At 44.2% G+C, this 24,956-nt stretch overlaps 1 protein-coding gene across 9 annotated transcripts in view; it reads right to left on the bottom strand.

Moving 5' to 3' along the window:
* DOCK9 (dedicator of cytokinesis 9) overlaps positions 1–24,956 on the bottom strand; it is a 1,255,128-nt gene that overhangs the window by 373,248 nt on the left and 856,924 nt on the right. For all 9 annotated transcript variants that reach the window (XM_086947866.1, XM_086947869.1, XM_086947867.1 and 6 more), the window contains exon 33: positions 22,780–22,900. In XM_086947866.1, coding sequence (XP_086803992.1) covers positions 22,780–22,900 — 121 coding nt within the window. The remainder of the gene's footprint in view (positions 1–22,779; positions 22,901–24,956) is intronic.

The following is a 24,956-nucleotide window of genomic DNA, read 5'->3' as shown; positions in this document are numbered from 1 at the left end:
CAGAGCAGGAAGTAGAGAAAATACGTCCACCACAATCATTAAATTTCCTGGCGTCTCTTTTCAGAGGTACAGGAGGATAAAATCAATATTTTGGGAGGCTAAAGCAGCCTGTACCACAAAGCTCTGATTCCATGGATGTCTAAGGAGACAGGAGGAATCCTTAGGGGCTGGGTGATGCCTGTGAGAAATAAATCAATCTACAGGGAGCCCTGTTTCAGGTTAAGCCCGAGCACCCAACAGGATATCGAAAAGACAGTCACTATAAGGAAGGACAGGCTCTATGTTAGACTAGCCAGGATGTAGAATGCCAAGTAAAGGGTCTGTTGACAATTCCACAGAAGGAAGTTGTAAATCCAGTACAACCGAAACTGGATTGAGCAGGACTACACAGCTGAACTAGCATCCAAGACCAAACCAGGAGGAGACAAGAGGCTGGAGAAGATTCTTTTATGTGGAGAGTATTTGACAAGTTGAACCTTTTTGTCCCAAGCCTGTGGTTAAGATCAACTGTAATCTCTCTTTAGTCCAGCACGTCCCTTTGCATATAACCATTTAGGGTTCTCTTCCTCACTTAAGACGCCAAAAGATGGGTCATTGCTGTTACTATTATCTCAAGACTTGATTATCCAAAGTGACTCTCTCTGGACTCCCAGAAAATATCTTACGCCAACTACAAGTAATTCAGAACACAACTGAACTCCTGGTCTGTTGAGGGCCTAGATTCAGAGTCATGCTTTGTCTGTTGTATGAATCACTCCTCTATGGAATTCCCTAAAAAAACATTATGTGCAATTCCCTCCACTGCCATGTTTAGATGTCAAATGACAACATGGTCATTTTCCAGCAATATTAACCACATTAAATCTCAGTGCCAAAATACTGTCAGGTGGAGTGCTGTATACAGTGCCCCAAAACGTAACATAATTAACAAGCAAAATGCCTCAGTACTGTTCCTTAAGCGTAGATGGACTAAAGTCGTAGGGAGATGTTTGGGGTCTCTGGCACAGACTCAAAGTTCTATCCTCTCTTCCTTTGAAATTAGAAGAAAACCATCTTGCATTTAGAGAGAACAGCAAATAAAGGTGCCCCCTACTTGTTCCTTCATATAGCGCCAAGAGAAACACTAGATGAATGCCTGGGCTAAGCAAATTAGTTTTTAGATAGGAAGATCTATTAATCATTATGCCCTATTTAGAGTAATTTATCCACTATATATAGTAATATAGGATATATATAGGGTTTATAGTATATATATATGTGCAAATCTCTGAAGTGATCCCAAATAAACATATACATTCAAATATATTGCATCATGTACAGTGATAGCAAAGGAAATTATTTTTGAGTGAATTTGTGTTGCAGATTTTGTTGGCTATCTCTTTTTTGTATGTCCACCAGAAAGTCTATCCATTCTAGAGCTTTAGCTTGACCTTTTATCCCTTGTAAATACAGTGGGTGTAGGGATGTGAAAACAGGCAATAGGAGCTCAGGAACATTCTGTGATGGTTAAAGCACTTCTAGGGTGCTCAGCTCAGTACCTCGGTGTGGCTATGGTGCACATCTGAAGTAGGAAATGGTTGGAGATCCTCAGCAGAGACTTCTGCAGAATCCAGAGATGGAGAAAGTGTACGCATCCTCTTCCAGGATCAGATGTTTGACATTGGAATACGAGTCCTTAACATGTACAGCTACATCAAGAGCCACTATAATGTCAAGCAGGATTGTGATACAATACTGTGACCGGGACGATCAGCATCCCAAGTCACGGAAGAACAATACGGATTGGTGGTCTGTTTTGCCTCCATCACCCTCTCCCTTTAACTCCACACAGGAGGACTGGTCCTGGGAAGTCGACCGAAGCTCACCGGCAGAAACAGAACAAGGCGCCTTTAATTGGGCATACTACTGCTTAGGAGCAACAAAGTCCTCTGCTTTTTTCAGTTTACTATTCCATTTTAGTGTTCTACTTTAAGGAGCTAAATAAGACACTCTGTAAGCTACACTCTGACTAGTAGGAGTCGGCTCTCATGCGGCTGAGGCACTCTTCTTACATTTCAGGTTGACACTTAAATTCAGGAACTGAGGTTTGATGTTGTCAAGTTCCAGCTTGGATCTGAAGGAAGATTAAGAGGTTCCTGTTGAGACAAGTTCGGTCTTCCTTGAAGTCCATCTTTCTAGATTGGGGACAAGAAAAGAAGAACTCTGTACTGACAGTCATGAGCAGAAAAACTGTCATAACGACAGCAAACTCGAGGGCCCCAAAGTCTATGCCTGTTCCTGAGAAACAGTTGCAAACGCCTGCCTTTCCAAGATTTGATCTTTGAGCAACATTAGTAGTGTCACACGATCCTTGTTTGCAGTGTTGCTCTATTTCAGACTCTGATAGGGCCTACCAATTTCTGCACTTTTTCTTGTGCATCTTGTGCGTTAAGCGGAGTCAGGAGGGGGACAGGTGATCATGTGTCCAATGAAGAAGAAATGCGTTACTTACCTGCAACTGCAGTTATCCAGTATTGGTGTCTTTCATAGATTCACATGCCTGAATCATTCCCCGTCGTCGAGACGGGAGTCTCCGGTACATAAAAAAGTAATGTCCTATAGACATACATAGAGAAAAGTAGGCCTAAGGGCCTTGCCTTAGTAGCCTATCTATGTCCTTTTGTAAAAAGGACCAAACTCCAGAAGGTAGCCAATCAGCTACCACCTCCCTCTAGACCCATCCTGTCAGGAGCCTCAGTCTCTCAGATTTTCGTACGCACCAAGCTAGGTAGGCGTAATACTTGTTAGAGAGAGAAGTGAGTCCTTCCCGGGGAGGTGGGAGGGTTGCATATGAATCTATGAAAGACACCATTACTGGATAACTGCAGTTACAGGTAAGTAACGCATTTCTTATCCAGTATTATGGGTGTGTTTCATAGATTCACATGCCTGAATCTGAGTAGTAAGCAGTACATTATGCACATTTCTGATGGAACAGCATAAAGTAGTCTTAGATAATACATATCATACTACTAAAAGCCATCAACAAGTAACAAGGAATAAGTAAATAAATGAGCATACCAGCAAAGGATGGTGGGAAGGAGGAAGGCTCACCTCACTGGAATAGATGGCGAAGCACAGCCTGGCCTACTGCTGCATCCTGCATCAGTTCCGTATGCAGGCAGTAGTGCCTGGTGAAGGTATGCAGCGACTTCCAGGTCGCTGCCCTGCAAATGTCCAATATTGGCACCCCAGCAAAGAGCGCTGCCGATGTGGACACAGCTCTTGTAGAGTGTAACGGATGTCCTGCTTTGTCGTGGCAAAAGGCAATTGCCGAAGATATCCATCACGAAATACTTTGCTTGGAAAGCGGCATGCCTTTTCTTGGTCTACTGAAAGCGATGAAAAGCTGGTTCGTTTTCCTAAAATGTTTTGTCTTGTCGAGATAAAATTTAAGACACCTCTTCAGGTCCAAAGAGTGCAGAGATCTTTCAGCTGCCGTGCTTGGATTTCGGAAAAAAGATCGGAGGACTAGAGGTTCATTTAAATGAAAGTCCGACGGGACCTTAGGATTAAATCGAGGGTTAGTTCTTAGAACCACTCTGTCTTCCTTAAACTGCATGAAGGGATTTTGTATTGAAAGAGCCTGTAGTTCGCTAACCCTTCTTGCTGAGGTCAGGGCCAAAAGAAGGGCCGTTTTCCAGGAGATGTATTTGACATCTGCTCTGTGAATAGGCTCGAAAGGGTGCTTCATCAATTGGTTGAGGACCACATTAAGATGCCATGTTGGTGGAACTCCCCGTGGGCGAGGAAAGGATCTGTAAAGCCCCTTAAGGAATTGTTTTATTAACCTGTGTGACCAGTGAGTGGGTCCTTTTGAAGTTCTTGTAAAGCGAGAAATTGCTGCTAAATGTACTCTGATAGAGGCATGCGCAAGTCCCGCCTGTGCCAGGTGTAGTAGATATGGTAGTAACTGCTCCGGAGTAGCCTTAAAAGGATGTAGATTTTTGTCCTTACACCAAACGCAAAAGCGTTTCCATTTTAACAAATAGGTCTTATTTGGGCTCTCTGCTCTTGCTTTTGCGAGGACATCCTTGCACTCCTGCGGAATGTCTAGTTGACAGAACTCTCGGTACTCAGGAGCCAGGACGACAATCTGAGAGATTTCAGATTCGGGTGCTGTACCTGGCCGTTGGACATCGTGAGCAGGGACGGATGTTGGCCCAGACGGATTGGCGGGTGGACTGAGAGGCCATGGAGGTCCGTGAACCAATGCTGCCTCGGCCAGAATGGGGCAATCAGAATCAGGGTGCAGTGCTCTGTCTTCATTTTTCGGAGGACTCTTGGTATCAGGGGAAATGGCGGAAATGCGTACACAAACACGTTGCGCCATGCGATGGAAAATGCATTTCCGAGGGACCGGAGTTGGGGATGCCAACTTGCGAAGTTGCGGCATTTGGCGTTCTCCCAGGTGGCAAAATGGTCGATCTGCGGTCTTCCCCATTCCAAAAAGATGTGATCCAGCACTTCTTGTTCCAGCTCCCATTCGTGGGACAGCGATCTCTGTCTGTTTAGAGCATCTGCTATGGTGTTGTCCTTGCCCGGGACATACTCTGCTGACAGCGTGATATTGTGGAGCAAAAGCCAGTTCCAGATTTTCTGAGATTCGCGAGATAGTGTGAGCGAACGCGTTCCTCCCTGTTTGTTCAAGTAGTGCATTGTCGTAGTGTTGTCAGTCCTGACAAGCACTAGGGAGTTCTGGATGCATGGTAGGAAAGCCTGCAGAGATAGAAAAACTGCCCTCAGCTCTAGGAGATTGATATGGAGCTGCTTTTCTTGGTCCGTCCACTTCCCGCTGATCTGCAGTTCTTGAAGGACTGCTCCCCAACCCTCTAGGGAGGCATCCGTAGTTATCACGTGTGGGGCTGCAGGCAGCAAGAATGTTAGTCCTTGCGAGAGGTTCTTGGACGACCTTCACCATAGCAAGGCTTTGGACATTTGTTGTGTTATCACAATGCGATCCTCGAAAGAGCCTGTGCTCTGAGTCCATTGCCTGGTCAAGGCCTCCTGCAGGGGGCGCATTCTGAGCCGACAGTGTGGAATAAGCAGGATACAGGAAGACATTATCCCCAGGAGGGACTTGAAAGTACGGACCAGCAAAGTTTTTCTCGAGGCAACTGTGGTGGCCGGAGCGATAAGCTTGTGCTTTCTTTCCTGAGATGGAAATGCTTTTGAACATTCCGTATCCAATGTCGCCCCCAGAAAGGTAAGAACTCGTGAGGGCTCTAAGGTTGACTTCTCGTGGTTGAGCGTCAGACCCAGTTGTTGGAAAAGATTGAGACAGGCGCTGGAAGACTTGACTGCGCCTTTCAAAGATGGTGCTTTTACCAGCCAGTCGTCCAGGTATGGGAAGACTTGGTGTCCTTGATGAAGTAGGAAGGCTGCCACTGGGGAGAGGCACTTGGTGAAAATTCTGGGTGCCGACTTGAGGCCGAATGGGAGGACACAGAATTGATAGTGCTGATCTGCCACTGCGAATCTGAGAAATTTCCTGTGGCCTTTGTGAATAGGGATGTGGTATTATGCGTCTTGCAGGTCTAAAGACGTCATAAATTCTCCTTCCTCTAGTGACCCCAGGATCTCTTGGATAGTCACCATACGGAACGATTGACTCTTCAAGAATGTATTTAGTGCCCTGAGGTCTAGGATAGGCCTCCATTTCTTCCCTTTCTTTTGTATTAGAAAGAAGCGGGAATAGAATCCCTTTCCTCTGTGAGCTGCTGGTACTCGCTCTATTGCTCCTTTCTTTAACAATGAAGAGACCTCTTGAAGGAGTAATTGTAGACGCCTGTGTTGGAGCTTGCGAGGAGGAGTAGTCGGGGGAATTAAATTGAATTCTAACGAATGTCTGAATTGGATCAATTGGAGCACCCAGCGATCCGTTGTAATTGATCTCCAATTGTGGAGGAAGTGTGTTAGTTTTCCTCCAAGTTTGAAAAAATGAAATTGTGGACGGGCTGGCTGTTATAAAAGGTCATTGGCGTCCCCCAGTGGTTTTCCTCTGATTTTTCCCCCTGTAGTTAGACCTTCCATACGAGGTCTGACGACCTAGCTGCTGTTGTTGCTGTTGATATTGCGATCTGCCTTGGTTATAGGAATATGAGGATTTGCTCTGGTAAGAACCTCTGTAAGAGGATTGACCTCTGCCTCTGCTCCCTCGAAAGGACTGGTTCTTAAACTGCAATGTGCCCAGCGCTCGTGCCGTGTCTTTTTTGATCGTTTGCAGGGCCTCATCTATTTTTTCCCCAAAAAGGTGTTGGCCGTCGTAGGGCATGTCCAGTAACTTGGTTTGGACCTCTTGGCAAAAGGATGTAGCCTTAAGCCACCCCTGCCTTCGCAAGACCGCGGCCCCTGCATGCTGTCTGAAGCCAGTCATATCAATGAACATGGCCTGGGGTCGCTAGATCACCAGGACTTTAGTGCGCACAACGAGTAATTTATTCATACAAATGAAACCATTTTTCAAATTTTACTTTATCGTTAAATCATCACGAGTTTAGTTGATAAAATCCATTTACATCATTTCTGGACAATGTATCAAAAATCAATAATCAATGTAAATAAATCATATGCATTTTTCAAAACAGTTTTAGTACAACACAATTACACTTGTAACCCAATGCATTTCGGGGTTTACACCCCTTCGTCAGGGGTCTAGGGAAAAAGAAAAGGAAAGAAAAGAAAAGGAAGCTCTATTAATCTGGATGCTCTAGAAGAGATGTGCTGTGCAATCTTAAATGTTTGCTCAAATGTCTTACCCAGATAACTGGTTGTCTTAGATGTATATATCTGCTAAAGGAACTGAAGGGTCAAAAAAACGAACAGGAAAAAAGAATCAGTCACATGATTCATTTTGAAAAAGTTATGTGGTTGAAAATAGTGGGCATAGAAATTACCTGAATTTCTAGGTTGAGCGAACTTATCTGTAAATGATCAAAGTTATATGCGTCAAAAAATGATCAAAGTTATATGCGTCAAAAAAACTCTCCTCATAATGCCTGTTGTATGCGTTTTAACTTAGGGCACAAAGCTCACCTGTTTGGTCTTGTGTGCGCAGCCGAGTGTATGAATTCTATTGGGGTTAAAACAGAGTGAAAATTGCAATAAGCCTATTGCAAACAATTTAATTTCAGTGCAAATTTATTCAGGTTTATTAAAGAAAGGGGGTTTACCTGCGAGCCTCGAATTTAGCGTTAGGGACTCGCTTGTGCCAGCGTTTTCTCTCATGCTGGAGGGAAAATAAATGAATATCGAGTTTAGTGAACGGTCATCTAAATTAGCAGCCTTCACATATTACCACTTTATGAAGGTCTATATAGATTAGCTTACCGAGAGGAACGTTAGCCAGCTCCGTGACAGCGTTCTTGCTCAAATGTTTATGCCGATAACGCGTTTGTGTAACGAGTCCTTTTACCATGTTAAACTAACTCACTCAACAGTGAAGAGGGACTGAGCTGAAAGAATGGCGGCGGCCATTATTGAATGGGGTTATTTCTGGCTACTGAACGCATTGTTGAGCAAATTGCTGCTAGAGTTTGTGCCGATAGCGCATTTGTGTGGCGAGTCCTTTTGCCATGTTAAACTATTTCACTCAACAGTGAAGAGGGACTGAGCTGAAAGAATGGCAGCGGCCATTATTAAATTGGGATACTGTCGACTACTGAATGCATTGTTGAGAACATTGCTGCTCATAGTGTGTGTTTAAGAGAAAACAGTAAGCATTAGTTTGGGTAAAGAGAGGAGAATGAGTCTATAGTCATAACATTACTTAATCATCAATGCAAATATATATGAAAGCTAATTAAGTTTTGTCCTGAATATTTGTATTGACACATAAGACACTCAAAATAAACAATGAAATTAACAATTTCCGATGCTTAGTGAAAATAATTTGTAATGTGCGTTATTACAACCTGTTGTTATGTAACACTGTGTTAGTTTCTCCTTTGAGAACTCGGCTATTTATATATGTGTCTAGATTTGTGTGTTATTGCAAACTGTTTTAAGTAACACTGTGTTAGTTTCAGCTTTGAAAACTCGGTTTATTCATAACTGTGCCTGGATTTGTGTTCATAGGAAACATATCATGTCCAATTTATCATTAAGCCCATCAGGGGCCAAGGTCTGAAGCCTGCGAATCCAGAAAGTCTCCCTTCTCAATAGAATTTTTGCATTATCTAGTCCCAGACGTTGCGGAACTTGTTCGATGATTTGAAAGCGAATTTGCGCTATGGTATGACTCATTTCTGCCCAATGTCTTGCAAGTGGTGACGTCAAGTTTTTGTTTAGAATTCTACTCTTGTGTTCTGACAAACGTATTTTTAGTCTCCGATCTGTTTTTCCAACATATAACAGCCCGCAGGGGCACTTGATTGAATAGACCACATGCTCTGCGTTGCAGTTTGCTGAATGTCTCAAAATGATTCTCTCCCCTGTCCGTGGATGTAACAACGTGCTTCCAGTGATTAAATTATTACAATTTTTACAATTGTAGCACTTTGTTGTACCTTTGGGAGTGTCTACACAAAGTTCCATGTTTCCTGCTTTATTCAAAAATTCTTTTAAGTTTTGCGATCTTTTGTAGGCAAACAATGGTTTTTGTTTGTAGAGTATTCCAAAATCACTTTCCATTTGTAGGATATCCCATCTTTTATTTATAGTTCTTTTTATGTCTCTTGATGCGGTAGAGTATTTAGATGTGAACACCATTCTCTTGTTGGAAACCTTTATCTTCTTGTGCAGTAGTTCCCTTCGTGGTATTGCCTTTACTCTTTCCATTTGCATTGTAATAAGTTTTTCTGGATATCCTCTTTCGAAATAACATTGTTTTTGATGTTCAAAGTTCTTTAAACATTGTGCTTCATCGGATGAAATTCTTTTTATTCTCATAAATTGAGATATTGGAAGGTTATCTTTCAAGGTAGTTGGATGGAAACTTCCATATTGTAATGATGTATTCTTGTCTGTGGGTTTCTTATACAGTTCTGTGACAATAGTGTTACCTTTTATTCCAACTGATAAATCCAAGAATGGGATTGTCGTGATGCTCATCTGGCTTGTGAACTTTATCCTAGGATTCACAAGATTCAAGCTGTCAATATTTCTCCTAAGGTCTGTAATTGGTTTCTTCCATATTAGAAAGATATCATCTATGCACAGGAAGTGCCTCTCTGTCTGCCCAGCGCCGAGACACCATTCGTGGTATTTGTTCGCGCTCTAGAAGTTTAGAAATAAATAAATAAATAAATCAATATACCGTTTATAGTATAAGATGCCTTCATTCCAGGTACTTCTTCCAATATGTACTCCAATTCGAATTTAGCCATGAATATATTTGCGTAGATACAGGCTCCCGGAAAGCCCATTGCAGTGCCACTTAGTTGGGTGTAGTATTCATTTTGCCAAATGAAATAGCTGTTATTTAGGCAAAACTCCAGCAGTTGCATAATCAAATATTTTGTTTCTACAGGTTTGTCCGACCTCAGCAGGGCCCATTCCATAGCCTCTAGGCCCAATTTATGGGGAATCGATGTATACAATGACACTACGTCAATTGTACAGAGTGTTAAATTCTCTCGCTCTTCCAAATTAAGAGAAGTCAAGCTTCTCAGAAAATGTGATGTGTCCTCCAGATATGTAGGCCAATTTTGTATGAATGCTTGCATATGTGAATCAATAAAGATACCCAAATTTTCAAAAATTGACGAACAACCAGATAAATAGGCCTGATGGGGGGATTTTGCAGTTGTTTGTGCACTTTTGGCAAAAAATACATTTTTGGTCTCTTCGGATAGACTTGTCTGAGATATCTTTTTGTTGCCAGCGTGATCCAACCTAATTCCTCAGCTTTATCAAGAATCAAATCCAAGTTTTGACATATCTCATTTGTCGGATCTTGTGAAAGTCTATAGTAAACTTCAACATCTTGCACATGTTCATTTCCTTTTTTGATGTAAAAATCGGTGTCCATGATGACAAGGCCTCCCCCTTTGTCTGCCTTTTGGATAGTGATTTCTTTATTGTTGCTCAAGGCACGTAAAGCACTTTGTTCCGCTCGTGTCAAATTTTTTAATTTGCTTTTGTACTGAATTTTTGTCATGTCTGCCTTGACCAAAGTTTCGAATAAATCCAAACTTTTGTGAGAAACTGGTGCCATAAAGTTGCTCTTGGGTTTGAACTGTTCGGCTACATTATCTGGTGATTCAATGGGATTCAGAATGGTAAAGAAGTATTTTAAACGCAATATTCTCAAGAATTTGAAAAAGGCCACCTCGGTTTCCAGTTCATTCGTACGATATGTGCTTACAAAAGTGGGTCCTTTGTTTAGTAGCTGGATCTCAAATTTGGATAATGCGTATTTGGAAATATTGATTATTATGTTTTGCTCTGGCTCCGTAGCCCCTGTTTCTTTGCTTGTTCTTTCTCTTTTTCTTTTACCTTGTCCTCTTCTCGTTTTTTGTCGCCAATCTGTGGCGTTGTTTGGTCCGGTGGTTTGCCAAGGTTCGTGCCCTTCTCTAAAAAAGGATCCAAAGAGGATGTGGATGCCAAGTCTATCGTTACCGTTTTTTTTTAATCTTTTTTTCGTGCCTGTTCTTGCGTTAAGGGTTGTCTTGAGGTGCTTGGGTCACTATCAGACACCATACTTTCCTGAGACGAAGTTGTTTGTTGCTTTTTCCCAGCAAATCGTCTGTTCGCGTAAACTTCTGCCCAGGTATAGGCCTCATTTAATTTATAATCGATAGTATCGCGTTTAAATTTACGCAATTTGGTCTCCTGCAATTCTTTGCCATACTTTTCCAATTTCGTATCTATTTCTTCCAGATATTTACTCCAATCATCTTCTTCTATCCTTTCCGACAGTTCTTTTTTTATGTTGTATATTTCCTCCTCTAAATCCTTTATTGTTTTAGCAAGTTCCTCAATGAGTAATAATATTAAATCCAGGGAACACTTATTCAGAATTTCGAACCATTTCTCCATAAATTGTGGATTGCTGTTAAGTCTGTAGAGCATAGGTCTAATTGCTAGCCTTAATCCTCGCGGGATTCTTCTAACACGATGGTACTGAATGAGGGTAGTTGCGTGTAGACGTTGATTAAGTTCACGCTTAGACAAATATTCCAATTGTTTTAGTTGTTGTACAACTGAGCCTCCTTGTATATCAAATGATTTGGCCTCCTTGATTAACTTATAAATTTGTGTCGCTTCATCCGGCGTATATGCTTTGACATTGGCCCGGTTGTCCGTTATTGCTGCTATTGAGTCAAACGACATTTTTCTCTATGGTGCTAATACCCTGCGGGTGCAGTGAATAATCAATGTATATGTGGTTGGGGGTATTGCACTCAATTATTCAGAATTTCAAATTCTGAATAATTGAGTGCAATACCCCCAACCACATATACATTGAAGCCAGTCATAGCCACATCTACGGCACAATCAATAATTTCTGATGCCGATGTTTGGCCTTCCTTAAGGAGCGATTGTACTTCCTCTTTCAAGTTATCTGGCAGTTCCGCCAGATACGGAGCAAAATCCTCCCACAATTGCCTATTGTAGCGGCCTAGTAACGCAATGGAATTAGCCACTTTCACAGTCATGGCCGACGTGGTGGAAAAGCGTTTGCCAATACTGTCAAGCTTCCTGCCCTCTTTGTCCGGTGGAGCGGACAATGGGGATGCCGGATTCCTCGAGTTCTTTTGTGCTGCCTGGGTAACAACTGAATCTGGCTTGGGATGCCCAGTGAGGCAGGCTGCTGCTGTTGATGGTGCCTTATACTTTTTGTCCAGCCGTGGAACTACTGCGGAGACCGAGGCTGGTGTCTGCATCAGCGGTTTTCCCTGCTCCCATATGTGCTCAATGATAGGAATTGATCTTGTTGTTTTCTTAACAGGGTCTTTAAAATCATATAGGAATCAGTCTGTTTCATGGGATTCCATTTTCATATGGAATCTCGTGGCCGCTCTCTCCACCAAATTGTGAAATCCGCCAATGTCCACTGGCGGTGAGTCCGAGGTATTGGGTTCAGGAGTGCCCGGAGATGGAGCGATGTAGTACTCATCATCTCTATGGTCGGACTGGTCGTCCCGAACCTCTCCCTCTTCTGGTTCTTCGACTTCTTCGTCAGAAGACGGGACATTGTGCACTGGTTCTCTTTCCTGACGGATCACCAAAGGTGATGGTCTAGGACGTGAGGATGGTGTCGGTCCAGATGGAACTGGATTTGCTTCCGTTGAAGGGGCAGTGGTTGGTTCAGGAAAGCGCTGCTTATAGTCTGGGATCAAGAACCGTAAGTCTGAGACTACAGACACCGGAAGGTGTAACCTCCTTCTGGACATGCGAATGTTCAGTCTCTTCTGCATAAACCATCTCATCTACCTCTTCATCAGTGCTTTGGCACTTTACTATGAGATCCGAAGGACTGTTGGCCTGTCCGTACTGGTCTTCATCTGATTCCTCATCCTGTAATATATGTGACGGGGGTAGCTTTTGCACCCTACTTGGAGATGTTAAATCAGGGGTTATAGGTTTCGTGCTCTTTTTAGTAGGCGGCTGGCTGGCAGCTGGCAACGGAGAAATCAAATCAGATTGTTTCCATGGCGTCGACGATGGCGTCGTCGTCGTCGACGACTGAGTATTAATCGTAGACGATGATGGTTTCGTCGACGGTACCTTCGTCGACGGTTCCGTCGTCGATGGCGCGCTCGTCGACGAGGTCTTCGTCATCGTCGATGGAGTTCTCGTCGACGGTATCCTCGTCGACGGTACCTTCGTCGACGGTCCAGTCGTAGATGGTGCGCTCGTTGACGATGTCTTCGTCGTCGACGATGTCTTCACTGTCGGCGGAGGGTTCGACAACGGTACGCCTGTCGACAAGGGTGTCTTCGTCCACTGCGTCGTCGGTTTCAGCTTCGTCGTCGACACTGATGTCGTCGTCGATGGGATTTTCGTCGAGGGCCTTGAAATGAGCATAATCGACGGCACGGGCTTACCCGCCGTTGACGATAGAGTTGTCCTCGTCGTCGATGAGAATGCTGACGACGCCATCGTCGTCGTTGATGTAGAAACAGACAGTAGACACAATCTTCTTCAGCACTGAGGTAATCGTCGACGAAATCGTCGTCGACGACGGCGCTTGTTTCCTGAAGGCAGGAACCTCCTTGTCAGATGTTGTAGATTTTGCCTCAGAAGACTTTTTAATAGTCTTGTTAGGAGGAACGTCTGTAGGGCTAGGGGAACCCTTGGCCTCTTCAAGGATAATTTAGAAGAAACTGAAGCCATCTCACCGTCCTCAGAAGATTCCAGGTCCTCTCTGGTTTTCAGCCTGTTCAACCATAGGAGCAGCCGGCCTTCTCTGTCCTTTAGCGTTTTTGTAGAAAATGTTCTACAAATTCTACACTCTTTAGGAGAAAGGTCCGGATAAAGACAGTATAAGCAGGTTTCATGTTTATCGTCGATGTGGAGCCTCTTCTTACCACAAGAAGAGCAAGCTCTGAAGAGACCCTTTTTCTGTTGGTCAGCCATGGTGAATAAATGAAGGAAATATCCAATTTCTAAGAATGAAAGAGATAAAACTAGGAAACCTGAGGAGAACTCAGGTGGAGACTCCCAAGCACAACGTGCGGTAGAAAATCTGAGAGACTAAGGCTCATGACAGGAAGGGTCTAGAGGGAGGTGGTAGCTGATTGCCTACCTTCTGGAGTTTGGTCCTTTTTACAAAAGGACATAAATAGGCTACTAAGGCAAGGCCCTTAGGCCTACTTTTCTCTATGTATGTCTATAGGACATTACTTTTTTATGTTCCGGAGACTCTCGTCTCGACGACGGGGAATGATTCAGGCATGTGAATCTATGAAAGACACCCATAATACTGGATAAGGTCGACTTCTTTAAAATACTTTTCAGATAAGGCTTCTTGCTTATTGACTCAGTGTCCTCAGCTTCTCAGCAGTTTCTTGCACTGAGGGTCAGCTGCAGCGGAAGAGGAGTCAAGAGTTCCACAGGCCTTGAATAAAACAGGGTGTATCAATAGGAAGACATAGACTGTATTCCTGAATACCCCTCTACTCCCCTACCTTACCATATAACCCAGCCTCCCAGGGGCAACCGAGCTAAATGGGACCAGGTGCAGACACATGCCCAAGGAGGGATGTGTGCTCAACCTCCTAGATCAATGAGTTGTCAGCATACAGCCCAAAATAGAATTGATCAACATAGGTTGCAATGGCAGCTTGGTACCTTCACATCCAGACAGTGTGTAGGACTCAAACCAACAATGTAACAGAGTGGCTGGAGTAACAGAGGTTAAGTCCTGGGTATTTGTCCATCCCCTTTGCTCACTGGCCGCTACAATGAATGAAAGCCAATACAGGAATGAAGCAAATCAATTCCCTGTGGAACCCACACAAACATTGTCCATTGGTTTTCTGAAACAGAACCGAAGCAAAGCAGATTCATAGAATTTCACCCTATAGAATCTACTCCAATGATGCATAAGAAATGGAGATTGTCTATTAATACTTCTTATTACATACCATATCTTACTGAGGACCTTAAAAGTTGATATTTGTTTTTATTAGTCGTCCTTTTTATGTATCAGATCTTCGTTTATGTTTATCATATACACAGCACTCTGATACCCTTGGGTCATGTTCAGGCTTTATAAAATACCATTAATAAATATATACATTTGTCAAGTCCGGGAGCTTAACAAACTGATTTCGTTTAAACAGATTGCCAGAGCCATGGGCAAAATGGTTGCATGCCAAGGTAATTCACTCTTCCCGAGCACTACATTTGTAGGGTTCATAGGAGTAACTGCCACACAGATAGGGTAGAACCACTGCCTGTGTGGCTGGCTCAGCAACAAAAAGCATGCCTAGTTCCATAGCTGGTTTCAGGATGGCCATACACACTCCATTGCTTTTTTGTTTTTGCCTATAATGAACTCTGCATAGAAGGATCATCTCACTGTTCAATAGGGAGTAGTTAATGATAGCAGGCATGCACTGAATGAATGCTCGCCACACAGGAGACACAGACATTATGCTTATCAACTACTTTAAAAGTTTGGTAACACCCAGCAGATGGGTTGGTCCTCTCCACTGAATGGTAATGAATACCATAATATACTCTCTGCATCTGTTGCCACCGACCTGGGTGTAGCGAGGGGAGCTGAGGAGCTCCAGTGCCTTCCCTGCTGCCAGCGTAAGTCTTCCTGCCTGCTGTCACCTGGCCCCTCTGCCTGCGAACATCTCGGCGGACCGGGGACTACATCCCCCAGCAGCCTTTGCCGGAGGAAGCCGCGCACGCCCTGTCCCGCCCCCGGAGGTGCTCTAATACCAGCAAGAGCCCCCGCGTCGCGGGCAGCGCCGGGCGGAGCCCGGGCAGAGGGCGGGCCGTCTTTGGCCGTCCGGGGACGACGAGGGACGGGACGGGCCACCCCCCTTGGCTCCAACGCTTTCGTCTGAGAACTCTGCCAGGTACCGTACTGCTTGTTTGCGCAGGGAAGCTGTATAGGGTATTGAAGCCCTCTGAAAGACATTAGTCCTACCCTTTGACCTCACGCAAGAGGAGTGGAAGGAATCCACGCAGCATAGATTTGTCGCGAATAGGCAGGAATCTTCAGGGGAATCATGTCTACCCATCCTAACACTCGTTCGGCTGGGAATAAATCAAATAAAAAACCCACCCGAAACCACCCAGGGGGGAAACAACAAAGGAGGGAGCCCTTGTAAAAGGGAACAAACCAACGGCAATTGACTTAATGCTAAAGAAAGTGACAGGTGAAATTGAACGCATGGAACGGAGTTTATCCTCCTCGCCGAACCTTAATGCCATTACTCAAACACCCTCTAGAGAAGTCCTAATAGTAGATAGCCCAAATACTCAGGGCAGTGTATCTCAAATAATTAATGATATAGAGGACATCCCCTGTGCACAAACACCAGGTCCAGAAACCTCTGAGCTTAATGATATAACCCTTAGGAAAAAAAGGAAGCGACTGGGGAGAAATAAGGGACAACAGAGACAGAGGAAAGCACCAGTAAGAGACAATTCTCCAACATGCACCCAAGAGCACACAATAGCAGCAAATGTCTCGCAAGTAGAACCTATACCACCAGGGTGGATTGACATGGTAGTTATGGATCTGAAAAAACAACTAGAATCATTCATCACAGCACAACTAAAGCCCATTATAAGTAAGGTGGATAAAATAATGTGTGAGCTCGCCAAACAAGCTAAGGTTTTAGAACACACACTTAGTAAAACTCCCCCCGACCCACCCCAATTAATTGAGGAAGTCACAAATGATAAGGCAAACTCAAAGAGAGCGCAAAATAACAATTGTGTTAGTCACTCCCAGCAAGAAATAGTCCAGATTCACGAGGCCCCCAAAACTGATCAAAACCCCAAAGGGGGTATTAATGATAACGCAAGAGGGAGACATAACCAAGGGGCAAATAATACACAAAGAGAGAAACCCACCCCACAACCTTTAATGCAATGGAGACAAGACGATCACACCCAGAGGGAAGGGAATTATAATTACTGTCACACAGACCCTGACCCCTTTTATAACAACAATGCTCCACACATAGATCTCCCCCCCGAGGAATGCCCTTTTGTAGTTATCTTTGCAGGGGTCCCGGAAATTAGACCAAATGAGCGAGAAAGCCATTACCAACTGCTGCCCAAAATCTCCAAGTGGCTGAATATCCATAGGCCCTTAAATAATGGGGAGAGAGGAGAGATAGCAAGTGTAAGAAGGGCAAGCTGGATTGGAGGGAGAAATAAAGACATCAGAGGTGACTGCATAGTTGTACACTTCACGGATACAAGTTTGGTTGAGTATATCTTGAAGAATTCCAATAGGAACCAAACCAGTACCATCTGCGCACTCCCACTTGGGTATTTTTACCCTAGGTTTAGGAATAATAATCGCGGGGGTGATGAAGGAGGGTGGACGCGGGTCAGAGCACAACGCCCACATAGACCGAGACTAGCAAGCCGCCCTGAACAGCCCTACCCCCCCCGAGATTACGCACAATGGTCAAATAGATTTGCCCCATTCCAATCACTAGAAGATATTGATTGACTCACACCCCCAGAAAATACTAGCGACGTAAGCCTGGCTACCAGTGGCTGTTCTGGCCCAGAAACACGGGGTGTACGTGGGACTGGGGAGAGCACCCAAACTGGGAGTCCAGACTCACCGCGGAGGCAGGGGGGAATCAAATTGTCTAAAATAGATTCTCCAATAGTTGGGGAGGACATACTAACTCTAACACCCAAAATAAAAGGCAAGGACAAGATGGAGGGTCTGACCATCCTTTCTTGGAATATCGCAGGGCTAGAAGCCAAACTCAAAAGTAAGGAATGGTTAGAATTCATAAAGTGTTTCCATGTCATAGCACTCCAAGAAACTTGGGCTAAGGACTCAGGCCCATGCCAATTGGAGGGCTATAAGTGCTTTTTTAAACCCGCCCAAGGATCAAACTCGGGTAGAGCAAAAGGAGGCCTAGTAGTCTATGTAGACTTAGATCTGAAAGGTAACTGGTCATACCCAGATTGTCTTTCAGACAATATACAAACAGTTAGACTTCTTCATAAGGGGGAGAGTCTACTGTTGGTAAACTTCTATAACTCCGGACCAGTGGAAGGGAACTTCCCAATACTAGCGGAGCTGGAAAGCAGACTAAGTGTGGAACTAGAGCAAAGGACAACAGGGCCAGAACCAATTGTTCTGTTAATGGGGGATTTTAATTGTCATTTATGCCCCAAATTACTCCCCCCGACCCCCGATTGGTCAGCTTGCCCATTAGAAAAGGGTCCCCACTTTACTCATTGTAAAGAGGGAACAACCTTGATGAAGTTAATAGAAAATTTTGCCCTCATTCACGTCATGGATTTAGCGCCGCTTAAGGTAGGCGATTCCCTAATACCAACATTTAAGGGTAAAGGTGGGGGGTCCATAATAGATTATATAATGATCTCAGCTAGTGCAAGAGATCAGATTTTAAACACAAGAACAGAGTGGAGTCCCTTCAGTGACCATAATCCCATTATAATAGAAATAAAAGGGAATGATTTAACTAAAAAAGATCCAGGGTTGATTCACCAATCAGAAATTCAACCTATTGCCCAAGGGAGACGCTTAAGGTGGACAGTAATCAATCCCCAGGAATTTTATGTCAAACTAGTGGATGAAGGGAAAGCCCATATAGAGTCCTGTTTAGAATATACAACAGAGGACAAAGGAGTAGTAGAGGCATTTGAGAACCTGACCAAAATAATTGAGAGACTCCTGACAACCAAGAAACCAGCAATGCAGCTATCCACGCCAAGATGGTTTGACTCTATCTGCTCTAAAGCGCTAAGAGATTTAAAACTGAGCCTGAAAAAAACCCCAAGAGACAAGGTTGAAATCACTCGCTGCAGAAAAAACTATAAAACCCAGGTAAAGATCAGGAAAGGGACTCTTCAAAAAGAAGTTTGGGCAGACCTAAGGGAGGCTGGCGAGAACAAAGACTATGCCCAGTTCTGGAAAATCATAAATAGACCATGCTTTCGTGATTCAAACTCCCCAGTCATCAGCTCTAACATCTTACCAGAACAGTGGATTGCGCACTTTAAATCCCTGTACAATCAACAGGATATAGACACTGGTGATGGAATATGGAGGGGACCAAGGGCAGACAAACTAGAACTATCCTTGGATGAAGTACTCAAAGCAATCTTGGGTCTAACGCGAAATAAAGCTCCGGGTCCGGACGGGACCCCCCCTGATCTTTTCCTGAGTAACACTGACCTATGGGCCCCAATGGTAACAAGGGTATTGAATGCAGCAATTAAAACGGGTCTGCCGAGATCATGGTCCACTGCGGTGATTGTCCCGATTTACAAAAAAGGCTGTAGGGACAGCCCGCAGTGTTACCGTCCAATCTCGCTCATTGACGTTTCCGCCAAGGTACTAGGGAGGGCACTTCTCAACCGTCTACTAGATTGGACTGACACCAATAACACCCTGGTGGACACCCAGTATGGGTTCAGAACAGGCAGGTCAACCACCGACCAATGCCTCAACCTATACTTGCTCTCCGCTAAGTACACCAAGGCATCGGATGGCACCATTTACATGGGGTTTATGGACTTAGCAGCCGCTTTCGATAATGTTAACCGAGCCAAACTCTGGACACTCATGTCAAACCTAGGCATTGACCCGGATCTCATTAACATCTTAAGGGAGCTACACTGGAACACCACGGCCAAGGTCCGCTACAGTGCGGGGGGGGTGAGTACTGATCCCTTCCTGTGCTCGGGCGGGGTGAGGCAGGGGTGTATCCTGGCGCCATTCCTGTTCTCCCTCTATATAAATGGCCTGGAGAATGACCTCATAGCATTGGGAACCGACTGCCCTAAGGTAGGCACGCGTCATCTGCCAGTACTTTTGTACGCCGATGACGCGGTTCTCCTAGCCCGAACGGCGGTTGGTCTGCAACTGCTAATCAAGGGTTTCTCGGATTTCATGAGGAAATTGGACCTCTCTGTCAATATGACAAAATCATTTGTCATGATAGTGGGGAAGAAACCTCAAAAGAAATTTGTATTCAAACTGGGGAATCATGTCCTGGACACTGTTAAAACATTCCCATATCTGGGCCTTTTATTTGACGAGAAGTTAAACTTCGCCCCTTTGATCGAGGAGAGGGCGAGGAGACTAGTCTCAGCTAATGGGGCCATACTGAACTTTGCACGTCGAATGGGTCGTTGGTCCCCAGAACAAATGATGACTTTGTACAGATCAGTGAGTATCTCAAAGACCACTTACGGAGCAGAAGTGTGGGGCTGCAGAGATGCAAAATTAATTCAAAGTGAGGAAGATAAATTTCTAAAAAAACTACTAAAACTCCCGCTGAGCACCACTGCAGCAATTACTCACGAGGAGCTGGGAACCACATATATTGCTGATATTATTAGACTGAGACCTATAATGGCCTGGCTCAAAATATGGACAAATCCCAAGGCAGAATTATCCAGACAGATCATCCAGGATTGCTTGCTGAAAGAGAAACACCTTCAAATCCCATGGCTGAAATACGTCAAAGATACTCTGGGGGATATTGATGAACAAATGCTATTCTTGGACCCTACCAGGGTGGATATATACGCTAGACATTCCGTACAAAGCCTATTGTTGGATAAATTTAATGGCAGGAGGAGGGAGTTGGATTTAACTAAATCCTCGGCAGTTGCCCACTCCCTGGTCTCTAATCAAGTTGGCATGGAACCGTACCTCTTTTTAATGTACAGTCAGCACGAGAGGTTTTTAATGACTCGTTTTAGGCTCAATTTGTTGCACCATATTTTAGCTTACCCATCAGGTTTTACACAAACAATTGAGCAGAAGGGTGCCTGCGGCTGCGACAACAGGTCTCCGCAGGACACCCTTCACTTTGTTTTATTGTGTCCTTTTTATAAAACACCGCGCCAAAGATTTCTGGTGGGCGCTTTGAAGGACTCAAATATTATCCATGCTAAAGCTGCCTTATTGTTCCTGCAAAGAGCCACTGAAACGCGAACCCTATTTGCTGTTATAAGTTTCCTTAAAACTGTTTTTAAACTGAGAAACACAAGGGGATGATGAATTGGTGGGTTAGGGAGGTATTTGAAATGTTATAGGGGGTCCTGTATCACATTTGCTCACAGGTTTTTATCTGTTACAAAAAATCCTTCCTTTTTTCTTTTCTTTTTTAACCGGATGTCTTTTTCTCTGTCTTCTTTTTAACAATTGTCATGTTGATCAGAATGTTCCTTCTTGTGATTATGTATTATGATGATTATGTATTTTCATGATGGTTTTTAACCTTCGAAACAAATAAATGATTTGATTTGATTTTGATTTTACTCTCTGCATCTTCATATGTTAAATATACTGCTACCCTAATCAAAGGGAAAAGTAGGAAACTGGAATCCCACTAATGTTGGTAAGGCTCTTGGCTATGGAGGTATTAAGTGTGGTTCATTTAACTGTATATTGTAGATTCTGTAGTAAAAGAGCACACACACAGGTGACACAAAGCACATTATACTCCTGATTTAAAATAAAGGCAGATTGATAGCTCTTTCTCGATTCTATGGGTGGTGGTGCATGGCCGTTCTTAGTTGGTGGAGCGATTTGTCTGGTTAATTCTGATAACGAACGAGACTCCTCCTTGCTAACTAGTTACGCGACCCCCAGCACCATACGGCTATTGGATAAAGATCTCTGATAAAGTGCCCCTACTACAAGGAGCCTGTTGAGTATTTCACCGCCGACCCAACGAGGAGCAGCCGAGATGGTGAAGCATGACAACTTTAAACCCCGGCTGGGGTACAGTTGGTTCCAGTCTCCCGGACTCTTACACACTGACATTGAGGAACAGCATAATCCTATTTTTTAATCTTAAAATACAGGTACCCATTTTATAACTCAAACTGGCCATTGTGATGCATTTTGATTGCAACTAGAAATCTTAGCCAATTGATCTTAATTTGGGAGTGTGAATGGGTACCTCTGTTACTTCATCAGTATCACACATTTGAACTTTCTAACAACCGCAGGTTTGCTAAAATACTTTTTCTGCTACTGGCAAACCTTTGTCTAGCACGATAGACATTACATTTTTGGATACTTTACAGAATTAAAACATTTTAGAGATTGTGCTGTCATTGCAGCATGCTGTTTTGTGGTTCGAAGAGGTTTGTGAGATGGGGAAAAACTTAACAATGAACCCCATTTAAACGTTTTAATTCTCTCACAGACCTGGGGCTGCACTTTTAAATCATTATTTCGCATTGGGCATTCAAATTCATCTCACTTAAAGCAAGATGGGTTAAGCAAAGAGCAAGTTTTAAACAAAAACACTGGCAAGGGGGATGTGGCAGCGAAATTCTTATTGTGTACAAATTTAAAGTGCTTCTTTAGTTAGAAGTGCAATTACGAAAATGAGTTAATTAAAATGTGCTTACTGAGCACTTTTAATGTATAAAGACGTTTTGATTTCCATTATTAGTTGTTGATTAATTAAATGCTCAAAGGCGGAACTTGTTCATGCTTACATTGTTTCAGCACAAATTACAGACAGTGCATATATTTCTTAGGACCTACTCACTAACACCTTGTATTGTCATTAGAATCCAAAAGAATGAGAGGGATCGTGTTAAGCAGCTCTGGTGCAATGATCTACAAAGCCCCCGTGAAATTTGAATGTTACCGCTCACCTTCCCCAAGTAACAACTGGCATACCCAAACTTGAGCACTCCCCCGTTGCAAAGTATATGGAGGGGGCCTCGCTACCCTCCGGACCCATTCAGGAACTCTCAGGCCAGGGGCTCTCACCGATGTACAGTGCCGGAGGGGCCCCACCAGAGCTCGGGCCCTCCGCACCGCAGGATCTGCGGGGGCCTACGTTACACCACGGCAACGTCTTTCTCGAAGTTTCACTTGCAGCCGGATGATCTTGTGCTCGTGCCCTATGGCAGCCTATCCGGTGCTCTGGTCGAATGGCAGAGCACCCAATGTTGTCTCTTTTTTGTAAACACTACAAAAGTTGATTACTAGACTGCAGAGGTGTATAAAAATTAGAAGCAATACAATAGCTTGTATTTTAAATTTTTCAATGTTCTGTAACAGACTGTTTCGAATTGCAAACCCAAGAGTCCGGGTGAGCGGTTCAGTGTAAAGCAGTGAGGTCATACCAGTGCCAGAGATGGCCCCAAAAAGGTCCTTGTGGAGGCTGCTGTCCAGCGTGTTGCTGCACTTCTGAGGTGTCCCAGGATTCCCAGGAGGTAAACTGCTGAGTAACTCATCTTTTGCACTCTGCGAAAAAACACAATTGGGAAATTAAAACCACATTTCGAAATTATTTATGAATGTGGGACAGGACAAAGACTGAAAGTTTATGAAGAAGCTGGCATGCAGCAGTGCTATTAGATATCTGTCAACAACAATGACAAAAATTGCAAAACATTGGAGGTCATTCACGATTCTAAAGAGCAGGATTATATTGACTACTGCTTTGAATGGATTCAGTAAAAAAAAAAGTTTCATTAATACACATTTTCTCTGCAGGCTGAGTTAAAAAGGCACCGTTTGTATACAGTAACATTCAAACAGAAACCAATTTACCATTACTAAAGAAATGTGCAGGGATGTAGCTCCAGGAGGCAGCAGGTGGAGCTGGAATGTGACAGCTCCTTAACAAAATACATTCTTGACTTAGCAGTTTGATCTGGGGCTCTGAGTTGGGTCTGCTATCTTTGTGTCAGTTTTTAGGTCGTGCCTGGGCAGCGCAAGCGCTACTCTGCAAGGCATGCTGTATTCAGGTAGAGACTTGAAGCTCCACCCACTCTCCGCCCATATTTTTCATTAGCTGGTGACATTGTCCACAGAAAATTGTGGCTGCTCATTGGTCAATTGGCTTAGTAGTCCCTTCGTAGTACCGCTGTGTCTTATTTTGTGTCTCCCATGGCAACACCCCCTGTTATGTATGTTGCTACTTGGTAGGCTTTTTTTTATTTATTTTTTTTAATTTTTTGAAAACCTTTATTGTGCATAAGTAAGACAAATACGGGCCCACAACCGTCAGGCCGGCCGCGATACATTTGAAGCTCAAGTGCAAGCAATACTGTTCCCCAGCGTCATCAGGTGGTTCAGCTACTATCAATGAACATGACACAGAATGAAATTATGTCGCCGAGGAAAAGGAGCAGTGAAGGTTAATTTTATAAAAGTTTTTGCAGTCAAAGTGTAGTCAGTGAAGAGTAGGAACGCAGGAGATTTGAGTCCGTACCTTAATTGCACAACATGAGCAGGCAGCATCAGCAAATGGACAACAATGAAATTCAAACCCCCGAGCAATGTGGCGGCGTAAAGGAACAACAAGAACTGCAATCAGTACTTACGCCCCACCCACAGCGCCACCCACTCCCTGCTAACCCCTATCGCGGACCCAAAACAGAAACAAGGTAAGAAAAGCGCAGAAAATTAGAAAAAATAAGGCCCATAGAAATGAAATGAGGAAACCTAAAAATACCCCCCCACCCTACACCAATGCGGAGGCTACGGCCTACCCCCCCCCCCCCCGGCAGTGTGTCTGTCACCCATTAAAGAACCCGAAATATAGATCAAGAAAGGAAGGGAAGAGAAGGAAGGTGAAAAGAAAAAGAAAAAGGAAGTTCACACTTGAAATATAGGGAGGAAGAAAGAGTAAACCCTTCTACCACTCCCTAAAAGAAAAGGAAGGCGGGGAGGAGCCCACCCAAAATCGAATCACCCGGGCCCCCCAGTCCACGTAACCCTACGCCGTGCGGAGCAATCAAAGCAATAAACATACAGTCAATAAAAGAGGGGGGGGGGGAACAGGAGTATTCACGGCCAAGTTACCGGGTCAACACATGAGCGACCACCCCTTCAGTGAAGCATACGACAGATCGTGCCCGCCCCCACCATACGTTAGGAATTGTCACAGTCAACAACAAAATATCCGGTGAGGGCCAAGCACAGAGACTCCCGTGACCCCTTTCCATTAAATACCCCCCACCCTTCACAGCACGAAGAAAACAGGATCGTCATAGACTATAAAAATAAGGAGAGTAAATCACACAGCGCAACAGCGCGCGCCGAGGAAGCGTCCCAACCCGGGTCCCCACTCCGCCCTCAGTCATAATACACCAGAGAGGACCTCCCTAACCCTGGCCGGATCTCAATCGTCCCCCTGAGCATGGCGTCGGAGCTAGTCCCGCCCCCGCATGGACAAAGGGGTAAGATGGCCGCCCTCGATAAAACAAAGTTCCCCAAGCACAAAATGGACCTCTCCCATCCCACACATTGATGGCATACCAGAAACAAACCGTCCCAATGTCAGCCTGTAGTA

Source organism: Lissotriton vulgaris (genome assembly GCF_964263255.1).
Source record: "Lissotriton vulgaris chromosome 8 unlocalized genomic scaffold, aLisVul1.2 SUPER_8_unloc_1, whole genome shotgun sequence".
Lineage (NCBI taxonomy): Eukaryota > Metazoa > Chordata > Amphibia > Caudata > Salamandridae > Lissotriton > Lissotriton vulgaris.
Note: the sequence above shows the minus strand (reverse complement) of the source record. Positions and strands in the feature narration are given on the sequence as shown.